We start from the raw sequence: 18,667 nt of genomic DNA on the forward strand, positions 1-18,667 counted from the left end.
CTGGTGTCAGCTAGGCTTTTTGAGGTCACGCTTCTTGTGTTTGCGAAAAGATATGTCTTTCAAGTCTACTATTACCATAGCCCAAACAGCCAAAATGTCGCTGGAATTTATTTGCATTTACTTTTAGTTTTAAATTTGATCTGTGCCTGCTAGAGTCAGCATTGGCCTCCACAGTGTTGCAAACAATAGCGGCAGGGCATATAGTTGACTTTGACATTGAGTGGTCTGTTTCTGAGGTGTGTTAAGTGTATTGTAACCACAAAATGTCAAACGTTAATGTGTCTATTTTTCACATAGCTGCACTGTGTAAACTCAAAGAGGGAGCCATCGCATCAGAACCTGTTTTCGACCAGGCGCTCCTTTGTCTGGTCAAAATGTAGTCTCCTCCAAGGTTAAGCATGGGTGGTGTTTGGACTAAAGATGTAATTAAATGCAAATTAATTCCAGCAACATGTTGAGGCTGTTCAGGCTACTATTATTGGAGCCCAGCAGCAACAATTGGAGAGAAGATGAAACGCAAAGATGAAGGATGTTAAAACACAATCACAGTTAAATATGGTTCTGAATTGCTTAATAGCATCTTATTCTCTTCACTGTAACCTGACCTTGTGTTGGTTGGCGTACTGAAGGTATTTTTATATTTGATAGAATATGATGTGTGAAAGCGCTGATTAGCCATGCTGAGATGAGGCTATCTCCTCCATACCTCTCTATTAGTGTCAGCCAGAACAGGTAATTGTCCTTCAGCGCCCTGCTCTACCTTGCTGTATGTTCTCTATGCATGAAGTGTTTCACGTGAGGCGTATTGGCCTTCGTCTGAACATACCATAAAGCAGCCTGCTTTAATGAGCTAAGCAGGGATGAAGGTGCCTCTGAAAATGTACTGAACACTTGCTTCGTTCTCTTTGGCAGCGGCCTTCTCAACAGTGTCTGCTCTTTCAGTCTGCTCCTTGACAGCGTTCCAAACCCCTCGGCTTACCACAGCTACAGTGTGAATCGAGGCAGATTCGCAGATATTCCTTGTAATTATTCTGTGGCAATTTCTGATCATTATTTTTCTCTGTCTTAACAACTCCAATCCCATTTTTCTGTCTTTGTCACTTCAGCACATGCCAATGGTTGGAGTTGGAAAGCAGATTGGAATTGTTTTGTAGAATAAGAAAGCTTTGTTCAGAAAAATGCCACTGTGTGTGTGTGTGTGTGTGTGTGTGTGTGAGAGCCCTCTGTCTCTGCATTTTTGAACCTAGAGCTGACCTGAGAGTTGTTGGCATCAGCAGAAAGACTCACGTGTTGAATGGAGGTTTTTAACTTCCCCACTCTAACAAGGCAGTCTTTGCAGTATACCCACTCTGACCGCCTTTGGAGAATCTGGAAATAAAACAGCCTGTTCTTTTCCCCAAGTTCAATGGTTTTTGGTCCATCCGCAGCCAGAAAATGTTTGGCAAAATGTAGTCTATAAATGGAAAAAGCAGTCTTTCCTTTTTTTGTGAGTGGTTGTTATTTTGCGTTGTACTCAACCAGCCCTCTTCTCTTTCTCTCCCCTCACTTCAGGTTCAACTACAGATCAACGCATCATCTCACCACAAATGGCTTCTACGAGTTCCTCAACTGGTTCGACGAAAGGGCCTGGTACCCCTTGGGCAGGATTGTTGGGGGCACAGTAAGTTTGAACACAAGCCCAACCGTGCAAACATAATCATCCCAGACAGAACATAAGCACAGGGAAAAAAGAGCTGTTTCCCCACATAGATGCAGACAAGCCCCATGTTTTACATGTTTGCTGCAAGGCTCCCGTTCCACACCCAAAAATAATTAACAAAATGAGGCAACACTAATGCAGGATAGATGGCAGATACAATAACTACAACTTTAGGCAATAGTACAGTGTGCATCTCAGGCCAGAAAATAGGCTAAGCATGGAAAAATAATCAAATTTTCATATATTCGATGATATTCATTTGGGTGTAGGGGGGATCACTCATAGATGCTGATGTGGGGTCAGCTTTACAGTTTCCTCATTAATCGTTAATGTAAGGAAAATGATCCTCAGTCATCCGGGGTCATCCGGGGTCATCCGGGGTCAGGTGAGGCAGTGTAGGGATACTATAGTGCCCTGTAAACCTCTGCTGAGCAGCATGGATTTCAATCACACTCCAGCACCAACAGTGAGCTGTTAACTTGACAGATTCCCCTCGGCTGCCATAGCCTCCCTGTTTACCAACAGCAAGAGTTGTTGTGAAACCGCCACCCTTTTCAGTGTGAAATACTACCTGCCGATTCCACACAATTTATCTCCCATCTCCCCTGCCTACCCTTCTCTGTGCATCCCTTCTCCCAGCCTCATCTTCTCAGCCCTGCGTCCTGTAAACTGGACTGTCGGAGGGCCAAGGTAAAATATGATTGGCTTTCTCCTATCCAGCCTCCTCTCCTCTTCCACCTTACATCCCTCCCTTCCTCCAACCGAGCTCCCCGGACCCACCAGCATTGCGCTGTGAGCTGTAATCGCGGTAGCTAATGGTGCAACAGGACTACATAACCCAGCACTTTGGTGCCAGGCAAACCTGGAAATGGCTCCCTACACATTTCCATTATTGGCTCCAGCTGGGAGGCTGCGATGGACCCCGGCACTTGGCACCTGTGGTCTCTCTCTCCCATCTCTCTCACTGTCGCGGTCTCTCCCTCCCTCCCTCAGCTGCCTGCTATGTGCAGTGTAGACTTAGTACTGGGGGCCGATTGGGGAGTTTGACTGAGCAGTTGAGACAGCCAGGCGTGTCGGCGCTGTGCATTGCTATCGGATGCCGTTATCATTACAGCACCGAGCAGATGGTGCGGAGCAGGAGCTGTAGCCACGCTAGGTGGCGATGTTTGAATGTAGTGGTGACTGCTGCACAAGGGACACAAGGAATTGGAATCCAAAACCCATCCATCAGCATTCATCTGTCATAGGCAATTACCATCAGCTATTGATAATTGTCCATGACAAGGCTAGCTTGTAATAAGGGATGTGGTGGTTCTTTAATTGTCTGTGGCAAGTCTAGCTTGTAATAAGCTATGTGCTGGTTCTGCTACAGTACTTGGATACTTGGATTGGGCCTCGTACCCGTAGGCTTGGAGCTGAAACTCGTGATTAGACTTGTAATCGGACTTGGAAAGCATATAGCCTAGATCTAAGTTAATTTTCATGACATTTGCAAGATCCCTGGGCTGCACAGCACATTGTCCTCTGCATACAAATAAGCACACAGCTCACGTCTCCCTTCTGTAAGCTTGTATTGGCATTTTATGAATGTATGAATAAAAAACACAACTATACCTCCAGAGTAATTCACACATGGTTCATTTGAAGTGGATTATAACCAGTCGTGCTGATCTCTCCTCTGGTCAGATTTAGTCTCGCTTACAAGTTTGTATCATTTGCCAGTTGGAACGTTATTTTAGACATTTTAATTTGCTCAGCAAACTACCCTCTGGCTAGAGTAACTTTCAAATAGATGACACACGAGAGTTTGTGCTGTGTCAGAGCTGTGGCTTAGTGTGAGACAGGAAGAAGGTAGGGCTGCTTCTCATGACTGGAATGTATTACATCCTCTGTGGCAGAGCTAGCTTCTAGCTATTGGGAGCTGCAGGCAGAAACACTCTGTAACAACCCTTTCACTGTAAATGGTGGACTATACAACAACAAAAGAAATTGGCACTTACAGCGTTCCCTTTTGGCCGAGCTACCTGTCAAGAATCCACCTGACGGTTTAATATTTATTTGTAGAGTGATTTGTATAGTCTCCTGGCTAGAGTATATCTCGCACTGTCTTTTAGCAATGCTTTCCAGTTGTCATGTGTCATTATTTCAAACAGTGTCAGTATGTTTTATTGTAGAACCTGCATGCTCTAAAGTGTTAAGTTGTCAATATGTCTCTGCGCCAGCGCAACCAAGACAGATAACTGTATACCTGTTGTACTTGACAATTAAAAAAAATCTGATTCTGGAAGCTATGGGATAATATTGTCTCTAGTGAGCGCTATCTATTGACAGTGGAGTGCACTCTGGTATTATGGAACCTATGGGTTGCTTTACATGCCATTTTGCTAGCGTAATTCGAGGAATTTCAGTGTCTCCTAAGAGGAATGTATCTTGGCAGCAGAAAGGCGCTGTGACATCAAATGAAAGGATGGGGTTGTTGCAAGAGGCTAAGCCTACTGTAACCCACAGTAGACTTGGAAGAAGTTAGTGTGCTACCACTGGTGCCAGATGGCAAGTCACATCCTGCCTCGGAGGGTTCACAGGCATTTCCATAGCAGGTGGGCGGGTCATTCCATGGCCGTACCAAATGCAAATGTCACCCTATAACATGCAAATCTATGCAGAGTAAAGCGAGATCTAGGAACTGATGCAGAGGGGAGATCCGGCAGAGCCACTGCAGAGTGTCGAGCACCTGGCTCAGCGATAGGTCTGTGGTTCATCTCCAGCTTTTATCTGTCATGTCATTATATTGTGAGAGGCTGAAGTCCAATTGGTAGAGATGCTTAAGGACACGGGACACTCGGTGTGAATGAACCCACAGTATTAAACCCAGTATAATAGGCCGTAGTCCTTGCGGACCTGAAACTGAAAGGCTGTAAGGTACTTGTTTTTAACCTTTATTTACCTAGAGAATAGTTGACTGAGCACGCTTGCTCTTTTTCAGCAATGCCCTTGACATTCAGACAGTTGCACACATTCACACCTGGGAGCTGGCCAGTTCAGTCACAGTCGTCTTCTGTCAGCCACTCCACTGCCTCAGCTGCCTTGCTCAAGGGCACCTGGATGGTATTTGTTGAGGTAGCAGAGAGCCACTCTTAGTCACTTTCCATGGACAGATTTGTGTTGTGTTCTGACGAATGTGCTTGTGTAGGCTAGTTGTCAAAATCCCACCTACTGTATTTGCATGACTGAGATAAATCGATAGTTGTTGTCTGAACACACACGGGCTTCGGGAAATGGGGCATTTAGTTTACTCCCACACTGCTTTGGAAATCATAAAATGAGTATGTGAGAGCCGTTGTTTGCATCAAGCCTATGCTTTTAAACCATGCAGGGGCGTGGACAAGTGCCGGGTTCATCTGAGATTGCCGCAAACAGTCTGCTTCAATGGCCATAATGCAGTTACACTCCCTGGCCATGCTTGGGAAAACTCAACATCGTTTATGAATTAGTGACTTGGCTTTATCTGCTCCTTTTTCGTTTTTTTCGAACATGACATTTTAACAGCGTCGGTCCCCTTTCTCCTGCAGAGTGGTGGTCTACGACCCATTTGGCTCCAGGTGGAATTCAAAAAACCACCTTTCCTGTCTCTGAGAGCAGTGACCTAGACTCTATCTGTTGCATTCGACCTCCGCTGCCTGCACTCCCCTCTCCACTCTCTCTCCCCTCCCTGCCTCTTGTTTCTCTTCCCTCATCTCTCTCTCTCTCTCCTCTCTGCCTCTATCTTTTGCTTTCCTCGCTGCTCTCTCTCCTCTCTGCCTCTGCTTTTCTCTCCTTTCTTGCTCTCTTGCCTCACCTCTGCCATCCTTCTCTCCCTTGCTCCCACCCTCACCCTCGTCTCCTCCCTCGTTTTCATTCAAACTCAGGCAGATGATCCTGGCAGTCCTCATTAATTGTGTATGATAGCGTTAAGTCTCTTGGCGCTCAGATGGGTCGCACCGTTTTGAAGACAGACGACAGATATCCGTTAATATGACAGTGAGTGCCTTTCTGCCTAGACCACTTCTGCTGCCCTCTCTCCCTTTTTTATTTCTCCTTCGCTCCCACCCTCCCTCCACTCCCCAGAGGATGACTGTCAGTTGCTCTTTCTCCTGAGCCACAGATAAGGGCTGAGGGCTTCTCTAATGTGACAGTCCATAACAACAGAGTGCTGTCAAGCTAATAAACCACTCTTTGTTGCCATAAGGGGAATATCTCGGGTGCATTTTTTGGTAACAGTTTTTGCCTCCTCCACTTTATAATACATTCATTATGATGAACAACAGCTTCACAACAGCTGCAGTATGTGGTGCATTCTTGAATACTGATTTAGTCCTTTCATGGGGTGGACCATAGAGATATAACACTAGAGGGGACATGTCATAGAGAATTCCTATTTTGGAATGGGACCATATGGCAGCCATCTTACCTGGGTCAACTTCTCAGCTGACTGTAATTGGAATCAATGGTGATAATGCCTTATGCTGCCATTATAATGCTAATATTTTTTTATTGAGACATCACTACTACTTTTTATTTAGCTCACTGTATGCAAGACAACTGTGACTGTCTGAAATGGTACCAAACATGAGCATTTTTTGTAGTTTGTAGATAAAAATAGCTAAACTACTACTAAGTAATTATGTTTTCAATCATAAAGATTATCTTCTGGAAGTATTTTAATGGTGCATTTACTTTACAGAAACTATGAATCCTATTTTGAAGAAGACTTTATAATTCTCAGATTTCTTTGATACTCTTTGGTACGGAGTAGTGACATAAGAGTATATATGAAAATCTGCTTATTTTTAATGTAAAACTCCCAAATGATCTGTTGTTGTAGCAATAGACAGATGTTGGCAACAATTAAATATCACCAACACTGAAACACACCTAATACACCCAGATAAAATATACAATAAAAGGCAAATGTAATGCCATTTAGTGGTTAGTGTGACAGCTTTAAGCCAATTTAAGCAGGTAATAATGGACATAGGCCCTCACATTTTTTTTTTTTTTTTACTTTATTGGCATGACATCTTAGCCTACAATTAAAATTACAATCCATAAAGAAATAATTTATATAGATGCCATCATGTAAACCAGTACTACAGTAAAAACAAACAGCTCTACACTTGAATCAACTTAAAATCCACAGTAGCCTATACAGCCTGAAATGTGTTTTAAGTTGTCAGTTAAATTTAGCATATAAAACAGCCTCTATCTTCTACTCTACTGACGTGTGGAAGGTGATGCAGCTTCTCTGGTCTCTTTGGTTCTTTTAGTGCAGCAGTTAGGTCCAAATCAGGACAACAGTGGTTGCTTCCCATAGACAGCTGTTGTATGTACAGGTAAACTGGACCCAGGTAAGATGGCGGACGGTTATCCCACGCTTAATGACGTCATGTCCCCTCTAGTGTTATATCTCTATGGGATGGACATCTAATCTGTCATTTGTGACACAGCAGTGGAACTGTGTCAATATATAGAGCAGAAATTTCAAAATCTAGCATAAATTATACTACACTACCAGGCAAAAGTTTGGACACGCACATTTTTCTTTATTTTTACTATCTCTCACATTTTAGAATAATTGTGGACATTAAAACTATGAAATAACACAAACGGAATTATGCAGTGATCAAACAAGTGTTAAATCAAAACTATCTTATATTTTAGATTCTAAGCCAAGTGCAGTTAGCTATGATGAACCGGCCAAATCGTCTCTGTAATGTCTTGTGGATGTGGGCCCTACCGCACAGATCAAAATGGCTAATGATTTCAGCAGTGGTTTTGTAAATGGCATGATACTGCTCCATTAGGCTGAGTCCAATCCACGGGGCTGAGAGGCAGGCACGGCTGATTTGGGAGAGGAAGATTGGTTGATGGAGCTTAGGCCTTCCAGGCAGCAGCTAATTAGAGATGTGAAGACCAGAACGGATCAGCAACAAGGCAAAGTTGTGTGGACTGTGGCTATAGCGCACACACATCAGGGACATCAGTCACACGTTAAACATAGCCTAGCCCCATTTTACTTCAGACAGCCAGTGTACTGCACAGGGCCCTAATTAGATCTGCTCTCATGTATAGTAGAGACAGGGCCGTGGGGCCTCGCCTGCTCAGGCCCCAGCTCTGACTGACTGGATGGTATAATTAGTTACAACTTTATGTTGAAGATCGCCTTACCTGGTGCTGCCAAGTGTTGGCCGGGGTCCAAGGCAGATTCAATTAACTTGATTCTCGTGATATACCAACGAGGTGAGCCGTGGAGCGTTTGTTTGACATTCCTCTCTCCTGCCTTGCAATGTGATCCACTGGCTCTGTGGGTATGTGTGTGTTATAATGGAAGCCTGCATGTCAGCCATTAAAATGAATTTATATTTAATATCCACAGAAGATAACAAGCTCCTTTTTAGAGTGTGTTGTACTGTACGTCCTATTTCGAGTGCCACATCTATTATTTTCATTCACTATGCCTCATCACAAAAATAACTCTCTTTCTGTCTTTTTCCTCTCGTTCCCTCCTCCTGCTCCTTCACTCTTCCTTTCTCTCCTGCTCTGTCCCTCCCGCCTACCTCTCCATCACTCACTTCCCCCCACCCCCACCCACCTACCATCCATCTCTCTCCCTCGTCCCCGCTCCCTCCCTCTATTCTTCTCACTACTCACGACCTCTCATCCCTCCCTCTCCACCTCTCGCTCTCTCCCTCCTCCCTCAGGTATACCCGGGGTTAATGGTGACTGCGGGCCTCATCCACTACGTGCTCAACCTGCTCCACATCACCGTCCACATCCGCGACGTGTGCGTCTTCCTGGCGCCGGTCTTCAGCGGCCTGACCTCCATCTCCACCTTCCTGCTGACGCGGGAGCTGTGGAACCAGGGGGCGGGGCTGCTGGCGGCCTGCTTCATCGCCATCGTCCCCGGCTACATCTCCCGCTCCGTGGCCGGCTCCTTCGACAACGAGGGCATCGCCATCTTCGCCCTGCAGTTCACCTACTACCTCTGGGTATGTATACTGGTCTACAAGAAAGATTTCTACTGTCTCAAAGCACAGAATGAGCATAATAATATCTGCGGGGGTTTGGCGGGGTTGTTGATCAATACCAGTACGATTACTTCACCAGGTGCTGAGATTTCTAGCTTTCAAAACTCACTTTCTGGCCAGCATTCTCTGCTTTGGAGCAAAAACTCCCCACCCATCTCTCAGTGGCAAAGAAAACAAGTGAACACCGCACTCGCTCGGATTTTAAAATTATTTCGGTACATTGAACCAGATACTCACACTTCACACTCACTCTTTAGAGCTGTTTTGTATTTACGTGCTGTCATGGGATTAAGTTTTAATACTTTTGAGTGGGAAAGCACACAGTCACCCAGTGTTGGAAGATTAGAAGACTGGATTGGTGCATAGAACCCATGCAACATTAAAGAGATTACCTTTCATCACCAACCTTCTAGTCATGTGCGTTATCTTCCCCCTCTGGGTTCTTAGAGGAGCTTTCCATATTCAGATCAGACTGGTTTCTCTTGCTTTAGCTCTCGGTCAAGGCCAATACTGGAGCTATAAAGCCTGATAGGAATAGGTTTACTACACATGGAAATGTGATGTAGGCAAATATTATGTACATGTAATGCGAATGTGCATCTCTAACATGGAGTTATATTGCCATTACAATCAAGTGACGATCAGACGTTTGCTTTGGGAGGCATCAGAAAAACTGAACATGTGGAACATTGGTTGTTTTATTTGTCTGTTTTAGATGGAATGATGTCAAAAAATATCATTACAAGCAAACAAAGCAGACTAATGTTGGACTTTGCCATTCCCTAGCTCTGGTTAGTGGCTGTGCTAACCATTATTGTATTGACATGTGAGGATAAGTTTGGATGCTCATTCCAGTTGGATTAACAACAATATGCACGTTAAGCTGATCTGTGTCAAAATAAATTCAACTTGACAGTGATTTCACTTGGGGTGTTACCGGCATGTTTACATAGCTTCAACAGATGACGAGTAAGCCAATTATTACTCAATAATAAATTGTTTGGGAGATGCCAAATGCATGAATATTCATTTAGACTTTCACATGCCTTTTCTACCTCAATTTGTAAGAGCTTATTTGTTTGTACTTAGTCTTCAGTTGTTTTAGCAGACAGTCTTTATACAGCCTTTATACTGCCCTATTTTTAATTTCTGCTCGGACTTGGTTGTTAAATTATTTACACAAAGCCTTGAAAGGCAGGCAGGGCATCTATGCCGGCCATGTGGAGGCCAGGAAACGGCATGCTGCTCTGTAAAGCCTTTGCATTTCTGTGACCTTTAAGAGTAGAATTGAAAAGATCTCGGGTTAAAGGTGGAATAGCTTTTTTTCCCTTTATTTACCTTCCTTTCCAGAAAGAATGTCAGAACTCATTTGAACACAGCAGCCGTTTCTTTTTGTACTGAAATGTGCTTTCCTTGCCTTTGTCAAGGTTTTATTGTGTGGTGTTGTGTTTTACCTTTCACAGTAGCTGACATTTGTTTAAGTTTGTTAATATCACTTTTTTCAACAAGTTGATGTATATTATTTAGAGAATAAAGGTGAAACATTTGATTTGATTTTCAAACATATATATACAGTATAATATATATTTACATTAATGATCTCAAATCTGTTGCCTAAATCACATTTCAGAGGTTTTTAATATTTGAAAGTATCTTAAATTTTTTAGCTTTAATCTATCTTGTATATATTTATAAAATATTTTTAAAGCATTTTTGTGTGTCCCCAGCAGAGTGTAGTTAAAAACATTTTCATCGCAGTTATCCTGGGTCTGTAAGGGAGACCTTGCCAGAAGAAAGCAATCCCGCGGATGAGGGGAAAAGGTTATTTGTGAATACAGCTCAGAGGTTTGCAGGCAGTGCCGCACAGAAAAAAGTATTGAAATGGGATGGTCGGTTACTGTAGGTGGAAGGAAGAACCTTTTTCAAGGTAGAAGAAGTCAGAAACATGAAACATCCTTTTCACTTGCCCTCAGTCTGTCCACTCCCTTCAATCACATCAGCAGCTGCCTCACCGCCCCACAGCTATCAGGAGCCTGTGTGGATGCATCTCGGAGTTTCTGTGTGTGTGTGTGTGTGTGTGTGTGTGTGTGTGTGGAGGCGGGAGGCATTGGTTAGTCAGGCTCCAACTCACACTTTGCGCATTTTGTTCTTCTGATGATGTGGGTGTGCCCTCCCCATCCTGCTAGTGTTGTGCAGGCACATGCAATGCCAACACAACGAGATGAAATTTGAGAGCGCTGCTTTGCAAACGCTTTCATCCGTATCCTCCTTATTGGAGTTGACCTTGACGGGCACAGAGGATTTTCTTCATTCAATTTTCAAATGTAATCCTTAAATGATCAATGCTTTATCTTTTACTGTAGAACTAGGAATGAACACACCAAAATAAAATTTAAAAGTGAAAATAGAAAAAGGAAACTCGACAATGAAAGGAGAAATGGATAAGATTAAATGGCTACTTGAAAATTGTGAAAACTGAAATGGAAAACTGAAAATGAAAAGTGAAATCCAAAAAGTTAGGTTTTCTTTTTCACGCTGCCTCTCATTTTCATTTGGCTTTTTCCAATTGTCATGGTCAGTTTTCAAGCTGTATGTAAATGAAGAGGCCTGGTCCTTCATCAGTCAATGTAAGCAGGATGGGTCTCGGATGGAGGAGGGTTAGTGGCACCTTACAGGTCAACATGATTCTGTGGTCTTGGACAAAAATATTTAAAAATCAACAGTACAGCCAGTCTTTCTTTCAACCTTACTTTCAACTCTTTAATAGTCTACAATCTAGAAGAATAAAATTATTATATATTTTATTTTTTTGCTGCCACAACTTCCTGTTATCATCCCAACTGGTAGAGAATTCACTAGCCAAACATTAGCTAGTAAACTAGTACTTGTAACTCATTGCGTATTAAGCTAAAACAGCTTATTGTTTGTGTCGACAGTTTTATTATCTATAGTCATCTGCCTGCTCTTGATTAACGCTTAAACGCCTGCTACTTTGTAAAATGATGCTCACATTTTAACACCCACGCATCAGTGTGACAGCAAACTAGCACCCTGAGATGTCAGACTGACAGCGCTCCATTAAAATGAATGAGAAAGAGCATACTTGTAATCTCTCACTCCTGTAATAGAACCAAAACACCTTTGCTACATGTATTGTGATAGAATCAATTGTGCCTCCTCCAAAATCAGTCAATGCAATCTACTTTATTACGTTTTTCTGTCTTGTGGTTCATGTCATGGATGGACATAGCCTCAATAAACCCAGGCTACAATATAGATGAATAAAGTATGCAAGCACATTGTCTTATCTATTGAAAAGGGGTTATTAACTCTAATAATATGCTGTCTACAAGACATACAAATAATATGCCATGTCTACAACACAGAGCTATAGTGTGATTACCCATTAAGATATAGTTATTGCTTTATCATCTATAATAAGTTTTAATAATGAAGGTAATTGTTGCCAGTGATATTGAAGTAAAAAGTAAACAGCTGGAGTGAAAGAATCCATAGGCCTACCTTGTGCAGCTGTTCATTGAATGTGAACGATCTGCTGTTTTTGTGAGTGAATCCAGATTTGATTTTGTAGATTTTATCATTTTAAGGGAGAGAAAAGATCAAGCAAAAGTCACCAGAAAATAATTTGGAAGCTAAAAAAGTTCACATCAGGGAGTATTCAGGAACAATATTCCCTGTAAGCAGTTTTACATTGCCATTTAATCTTTTCTATTTTATTTTTCACTTCATTCCTTTTCATTCCTAGTGCTACAGTAAAAAAAAAAAAAAGCATTTATCATTTAACGATTACATTTGAATATTGAATGAAAAAATCCTCCATAGACGGGACGTCTCCCTCATATCACCTACTGTGATTAATATCAGCTGGGTTGGAATGGAGCCTCATTTCAGACAGATAATGCGCAGGAGAGCTGCTCCTCTAGCCGTTGTCCCGCTCCAAGGGTGTTTCAGAAGGCGAACGGAGAAGAGCTTCCATTATGCGTGCCACAGGCAGTCAGCGAACAGTAATAGTAGCTCGTAGGCTATTTGTTCAATTTATATCTGCATTTACCTTGGAGGCCTTGTCCTCCCTTTCAACTCGGGGCCCAAGGACATGCCGGGCCAGGAAAGCACTCTTACAGGTAGGAGTCGTGACTCGTGACGCGGGGTATTCCGTCGCGCCACGCTTCGCTGCCGTTTGTCGCAGGCTCGGCAGTGCGGCCGCCGCCGGGCTGGAAGGCCCCTTTCGTCCGACCCGGGATCCAGCCAGCCCAGTTTATGTCAGTTTGTCAAATCGTGCATGGATGCATCTCTACATGCGGCTGTGTGTGTACGATCACTGAGTCACTAGGCTCAAGCGAGCTTGGCGACAGCTCTAAAGCCCTTTCTGAACTCGGTCACTGACACTGATCTGGCAGTGACCTGTAGTGTCCAGGTGGCCGGCTGAGCGCTCCTGTTGTGTCTGCAATTTAAGTCCTGACACAACAAAACTAGCTCTGTGGCTGTTAGCTCAGCAAAGTGCAACTGAACAGCTGATGGTGCCACTCACTCAGAGAGTGTCTGTATCCTCAGACACACATACTTGGGGAGACACACACACACACACACACATCAATACTTGTGAAACACACATGCACATGCACACGCACACTGTCTCAGATTCAGAAAAAGCTTTATTGGCAGGAATCAAGTGGTACTGAGTGTTGCCAAAGCATATTACAATAGTAACGTACAGAATAAAATAAGGTACAATATGAATATAGGAATTGAAATAAGAATTAAAATTAAAATATAGGAATTCCTAATTATAGGAACTCTGTTTTAAAAAATGTTCATATGATTCTATGCAATGCTATGGACAATTAAGTCACAATGAAACATATTATATAAATATATACACACATTTTATTTACTGCTAAAAGATTATTTTTATGGCATTTCCACTTTATTGGACAGCTCAGTTGAGAACGATACAGGAAAGGGGGAAGAGACTTGTGACAAAGATCCCAGACCGGATTCGAACCCAGGACACGATTACATGGTACGCACCTTAGACCACACCCACCACACAGAATTTTAATACTGTTGTGAGAGACTCGCATGTCACAGACTGGCTAGATTCTTGATATTAAAATCAAGTGCCAAGAACACTCTGTACTCATTTTTATATCCTACTCTTTGTAATTTAGGCTTGATTTCAAGGGAGTAATCCATCTAAGGCTTCTACCAAATTGCTAGATAGGTTTCATATTTTCTCATTAGGCGATACTAAATCTTTCTGAGGGCATTCAGCACTTTTAATGCTAACAAGAGAGTCTTGATTCATCCTTTCAGAGGCTGGTTCCAGCTGAGGCAATTTCCTCCTGCATCTGAGCCATTTTTCTTCCTGCGTCCATCTGAAATCATCTTTATCTCCCCATGAGGCTTCTGAAATGATTTTTATCTCCAAAAGGAGCTTTAAAAAAAAAAAAACCCTCACCATTTGACTCGTCAGGACTCATCGAAAGACCGTCGCCATCATCATTTGTCTCACACCAGGAAATGCGTATGAGTGTGTGTTGGAGGAGCAGCTGTTTGTGTCTGCAGTATTATAAAGGCCGCTTGTCATCCTGTGTATGTGGACAATACATCTCCAGGTGAGGCAGGTGTTCCTCGACGCGGTCATCACAGCTTCTTAAGGTGTGATGCGTCATCAGCGGAGCGGCGCCGGCGGAGGGAAAAAAAAAATCCCCCTTGACACGCACGCCGCCGCTCACACTGCCATTCTATTTGGCAAGGGCCCTGAAAAACAATCATCCTGGACACGCGCCACTGCTTCCCATTATCAGTCTCATTTACCCACGTTTGTCTCGGCGTTTTCTCTTTCTTTCTTTCTATCTTTCTTTCCTCCCGTCTTTCCTTCTGTCTTTCTTTGTCTTTGTCTCTCCTCCTTTGTCTCTCTGTCATGGTCTCTTTCTCTCTTCTTCTCTCTTCTCTCTCTTTCTTGCTCTCCCTCCTTTGCTTTCTCTCCCTGTGTCATTATTGCTCGTTCCTTTCTTCCGCTCTCCCCCTCCTTCCCTCCCCCTTGTCTCTTTACCCCCGCCCTCTCCACATGGTGAAACATGCAGAGCCCTTCTCTCAAGTCTCATCCCAATCTTCATTATCCGGCTCCTTCATTTTATCCGCTAATAACCCATTCAACTCCACTCGCTTAATCTCCCTGTGTTACCCCCCCCATCCCCTCCCCTAATCTATAATTGAATCCTCTCACACCCGGGAGAGCTGCCCTTTTTAACACCCCAGCTCCTCATAACATGAGTACACACACACACACACACACACACACACACGGTTGCACTGCCTCCCTCCCTTGCACTCACCCCATGCACCATGCCTACATTGTTGCAACAGTAATTCCACAGTTTCTCTCGGCTCACATTTAATTAGCCAGACTCGTATCGCTGTGTGACTTCTGTGTTTTCACAAGGGGAGCGGAGGCTGGGAGGGCAGCCGGAGGCGGGGGGGATGAGGCACCAGTTGAACATGACTCGCACATGCTCTGAGTCGGCGTCACAAGACCGCTCGCTAGCCGCGGCCGGCTACAGCGGGCTAATTGTCCTTTGAGGAGAGCGGCGCGTGCGTTTTCCGCAGTGGCCTATATCTCTTGTCAGCCCTCTCTCCTCAGTCTGCTCGATATAGAGATAATGCTTGTTTTTACTCCTAAGGTAAATAAAAAATGAGCAAAGGCGCAGCAAGGAACCATTAGAGGGAAGCGTGTCAAGGGAGGCTTTCTGCCGGCTATGCCTATGGCAATGCAAGTTACAACTTAGTCACGTTTCCAACCCAAACCAAACAACAGTGGCCCAACAACCTTTTTTTCCTCCCCCCAAATATTGCTGTTCAGCATACGGAAGTTCCAGCTTTTACAAAGGAGAATGCTAATCAGGTCAGCACAGTGCAACTTAGCTTATCTCAGTTCAGCAGGAAAAACACTGTTTGGAAATGGATTGTTTTGGGCGTTAAGGCGTGTGTGTGTGTGTGTGAGTCAGTGTCAGTGTCTGTGTGTGTGTGCACAGTCGATCGATTGATGGATTGGTGGCTGGTAGAGGGGGTCTGTGTGTTCCGCTCCGCTGAGGCTCTGCTGGGTATTTGGGCGAGGCGTGGCCACCTTGCTCCGGAGATCCATCGATCCCCCTCATCAGCGGATCAAGTGAGCTGTGATGAGTCGCTCAGGCGGTGTTCGATGTGATACGAGCCCCATGACGGCTCCCCTCCTGTCACCGGGCCTCGCTTTGTTATTGGAAGAAGAGCTGTTAAGTTTGTGTATGTGTGTTTATGTTTGAGTGTGTGTGTGTGTGTGTGTGTGTGTGTGTGTGACTGTATGTGAGTTTAAGTTTATGAGTGAATATATCTTTGAGTGTGCATGCGCTCGCCTGCTTTATCTGCCTGTGGGAGGGGAAGGAGAGCTTGTTTACAAGCTGTCAGCAGCAGTCTAGTTTAAACTGGTCTCCTCTCATCCTCTTTCTCTGATCTGCTGGAATTACTAAAGTAATTTTAAAGATAAATTCCATCCATGTGACGGTGTAGATTTTGAGTTCGACCTGTAGATGGAAAATATGTATTTTTAGCACTATATTAACCCATTAGCACTGTAAATACAAGTTTGTTTTTATTCCACAGTTTTACAGATGGTACAGATCTAAAGAGATCTTTCACAGTCTCAAAACACATCTTAAAATACACTCTAATACAATAAATCACAATGTAAACAAAGCCTGTAATGGGGCTACTGTATTTCAACAGGGGGAGGTCATACAACAAACTATGGATTGAGCCTTTAGTGGAGAGGACAGATTGCATTCAGTCCAGATTCTCGATTTTTCAACTGTTACTCAAGGAGATTTGCATGTAGTTATTGTAGAGAATGTGCTTGTGGTCTTGGGTTTCTAGTTTCCAAGAAAACAAACAAATTAGTGAGTTGTACCTGCTGTATGTCTGCACGTCTTATTTGATGTTGAAGCATGCATGACCAACATACTATCCTGACCCTTGAATCATTTTGTGTTGTCTCCTTCTGTCTCAGGTGAAATCGGTGAAGACGGGCTCAGTATTCTGGACCATTGGCTGTTGTCTCTCCTACTTCTACATGGTGAGAATAGTCTACACACACACACACACACACACACACACGTCTACACATACAGAATGGTCTGTGCACAGAAAGAGTCAGTTTCAAGTCCAGAAAAACCCATAGAGTAGATACCGCCATAGACTGGATTGGACTGATTTGATTTAATCATGCAGCATTCCATCTTCAGCTGAATGGGAATTGCGAGTCGTGACTGCATTAAGGTGTCGCCCCTGAGATGGTGCCGCTGGAGCGATTGCCTACTGTCATGAACGGACATGGCACTGCATGGGAAAAGGGGAGGAGCAGCGTAGCCGGTGTGTTAAGCATTATTTATGAATTCAGGCACGACCCATCAGGGGGTTGATGAGAGAGATGAGATAAAAAAGACGATCCAAGCAGACAGAGACAGATAGATTGTGTGTGTGTGTGTGTGTGAGAGAGAGAGAGAGCCTATGAAAATCTCCAGCTTCCTGCTCATTCCTAGCTAAATCTCTCCGGCCGGCCGTGAGACAGATGTCAAATGAAACGGATTACTGAAATCCAGCTTCATCGATCACACTGGGCCACAGAATCTGAGGGGGGTAGAGAGAGAATGGAGAGACAAGATACAGGGAGAGAGGATAGAGAGATATAGTGACGGAGGGGCAAGACAGAAAGAGAGAATGGAGAAATGGGATAGAGAGAACGCGATGGAAAGGCAAGAAAGGGATAGAGAGATAGTGGGAAGATACGACAGGGAAGGGGGACGGAGAGATGATAGAGGGAGATCTAGAAGGATAACAGGTGATAGCATATAGTTAGGCAACATCGTGCTTTTCTCTCTTCCTTCACTACTCTCTCCTGGTTACAGACGATCAGAAACATTGCGTCTCCCTGCTTCCCTCTCTCCTTACTTCTCTCCCTCCTTCACTCTCTCTCTGTTCCTCTGTACTGTATCTGCAGCCCACCCACTGTTGCAGATGCCAGCAAGTAGACAAACTAGGCCTGCATGTGTCCATCAACCTCCACACTGTCTCCTCTTTGTCTCATGCGCTCTCCCACAAGCACCGCATACACTGCAGTAGCTGGTTGATCCACCCTTGCTTTTCTTTACCACCCTATCACCTTCCGCTGTCAATTTAATCAGGATATAGCCAAGGCTACATGCGCCTGTGGGGCTTAATCAAATGTGACACTCATAATGCAGAAATGGAGACGGAAGGAGCGATCCCCTGCCTGGCTACTGGCATAATCAGAGCAGAGAGGACAGAGCAGGGGGAGATGAAGAAGAGGATGAGACGAGCAGGACCGACTGATGGACAGGAGCCGTAGAAACCCCCGCTGTGTTAGCTATACAACATCATCCCTTCATCCCTCCGGGGGGGGGGCTGGAGAGAGGGAAAGACGGAGCGAAGAGCAAGAAGAGATACATAGATTGTTCATTCCCAAGACGCTGGCTCACTTTTTTCCACTCTAAACCCTCCTCCGTCCCCACCACCAGAGCAACCTGCATCATGGGAGCTCTTCAAAAGCTTCTTTTTCCCCTCATAAAGTATTGATGAGGTGCTCTCAGCACAACTCAGCCTCCTCAGGTGATTGTTTATAAGATGTTGCCACTTTCTGCAGGTTATTATTAGAAGTCAAGTGATAAAAATCGCAACTCCACAACTAAGAGGATCTTTTTGATGAGAGTTAAAAGCGACCCGGAGCCTTGGCCTTTGCCCACGGTGCAGCCCTGGGTCTATCAACACCTGCCTCATATACAGGCATTCACACTAAGACACGTACACACACACATACACACACACACACACA

The 18,667-nt window shown here is 44.1% G+C and overlaps 1 protein-coding gene across 1 annotated transcript in view; it reads left to right on the plus strand.

Annotated features, from left to right (window-relative positions):
• LOC139920803 (dolichyl-diphosphooligosaccharide--protein glycosyltransferase subunit STT3B) overlaps nucleotides 1-18,667 on the plus strand; it is a 76,783-nt gene that overhangs the window by 35,408 nt on the left and 22,708 nt on the right. The window contains exons 2-4 of the mRNA XM_071910884.2: nucleotides 1,552-1,660; nucleotides 8,437-8,724; nucleotides 16,826-16,891. Coding sequence (XP_071766985.1) covers nucleotides 1,552-1,660; nucleotides 8,437-8,724; nucleotides 16,826-16,891 — 463 coding nt within the window. The remainder of the gene's footprint in view (nucleotides 1-1,551; nucleotides 1,661-8,436; nucleotides 8,725-16,825; nucleotides 16,892-18,667) is intronic.

The sequence above is a fragment of the Centroberyx gerrardi genome, chromosome 19, assembly GCF_048128805.1.
Source record: "Centroberyx gerrardi isolate f3 chromosome 19, fCenGer3.hap1.cur.20231027, whole genome shotgun sequence".
NCBI lineage: Eukaryota > Metazoa > Chordata > Actinopteri > Beryciformes > Berycidae > Centroberyx > Centroberyx gerrardi.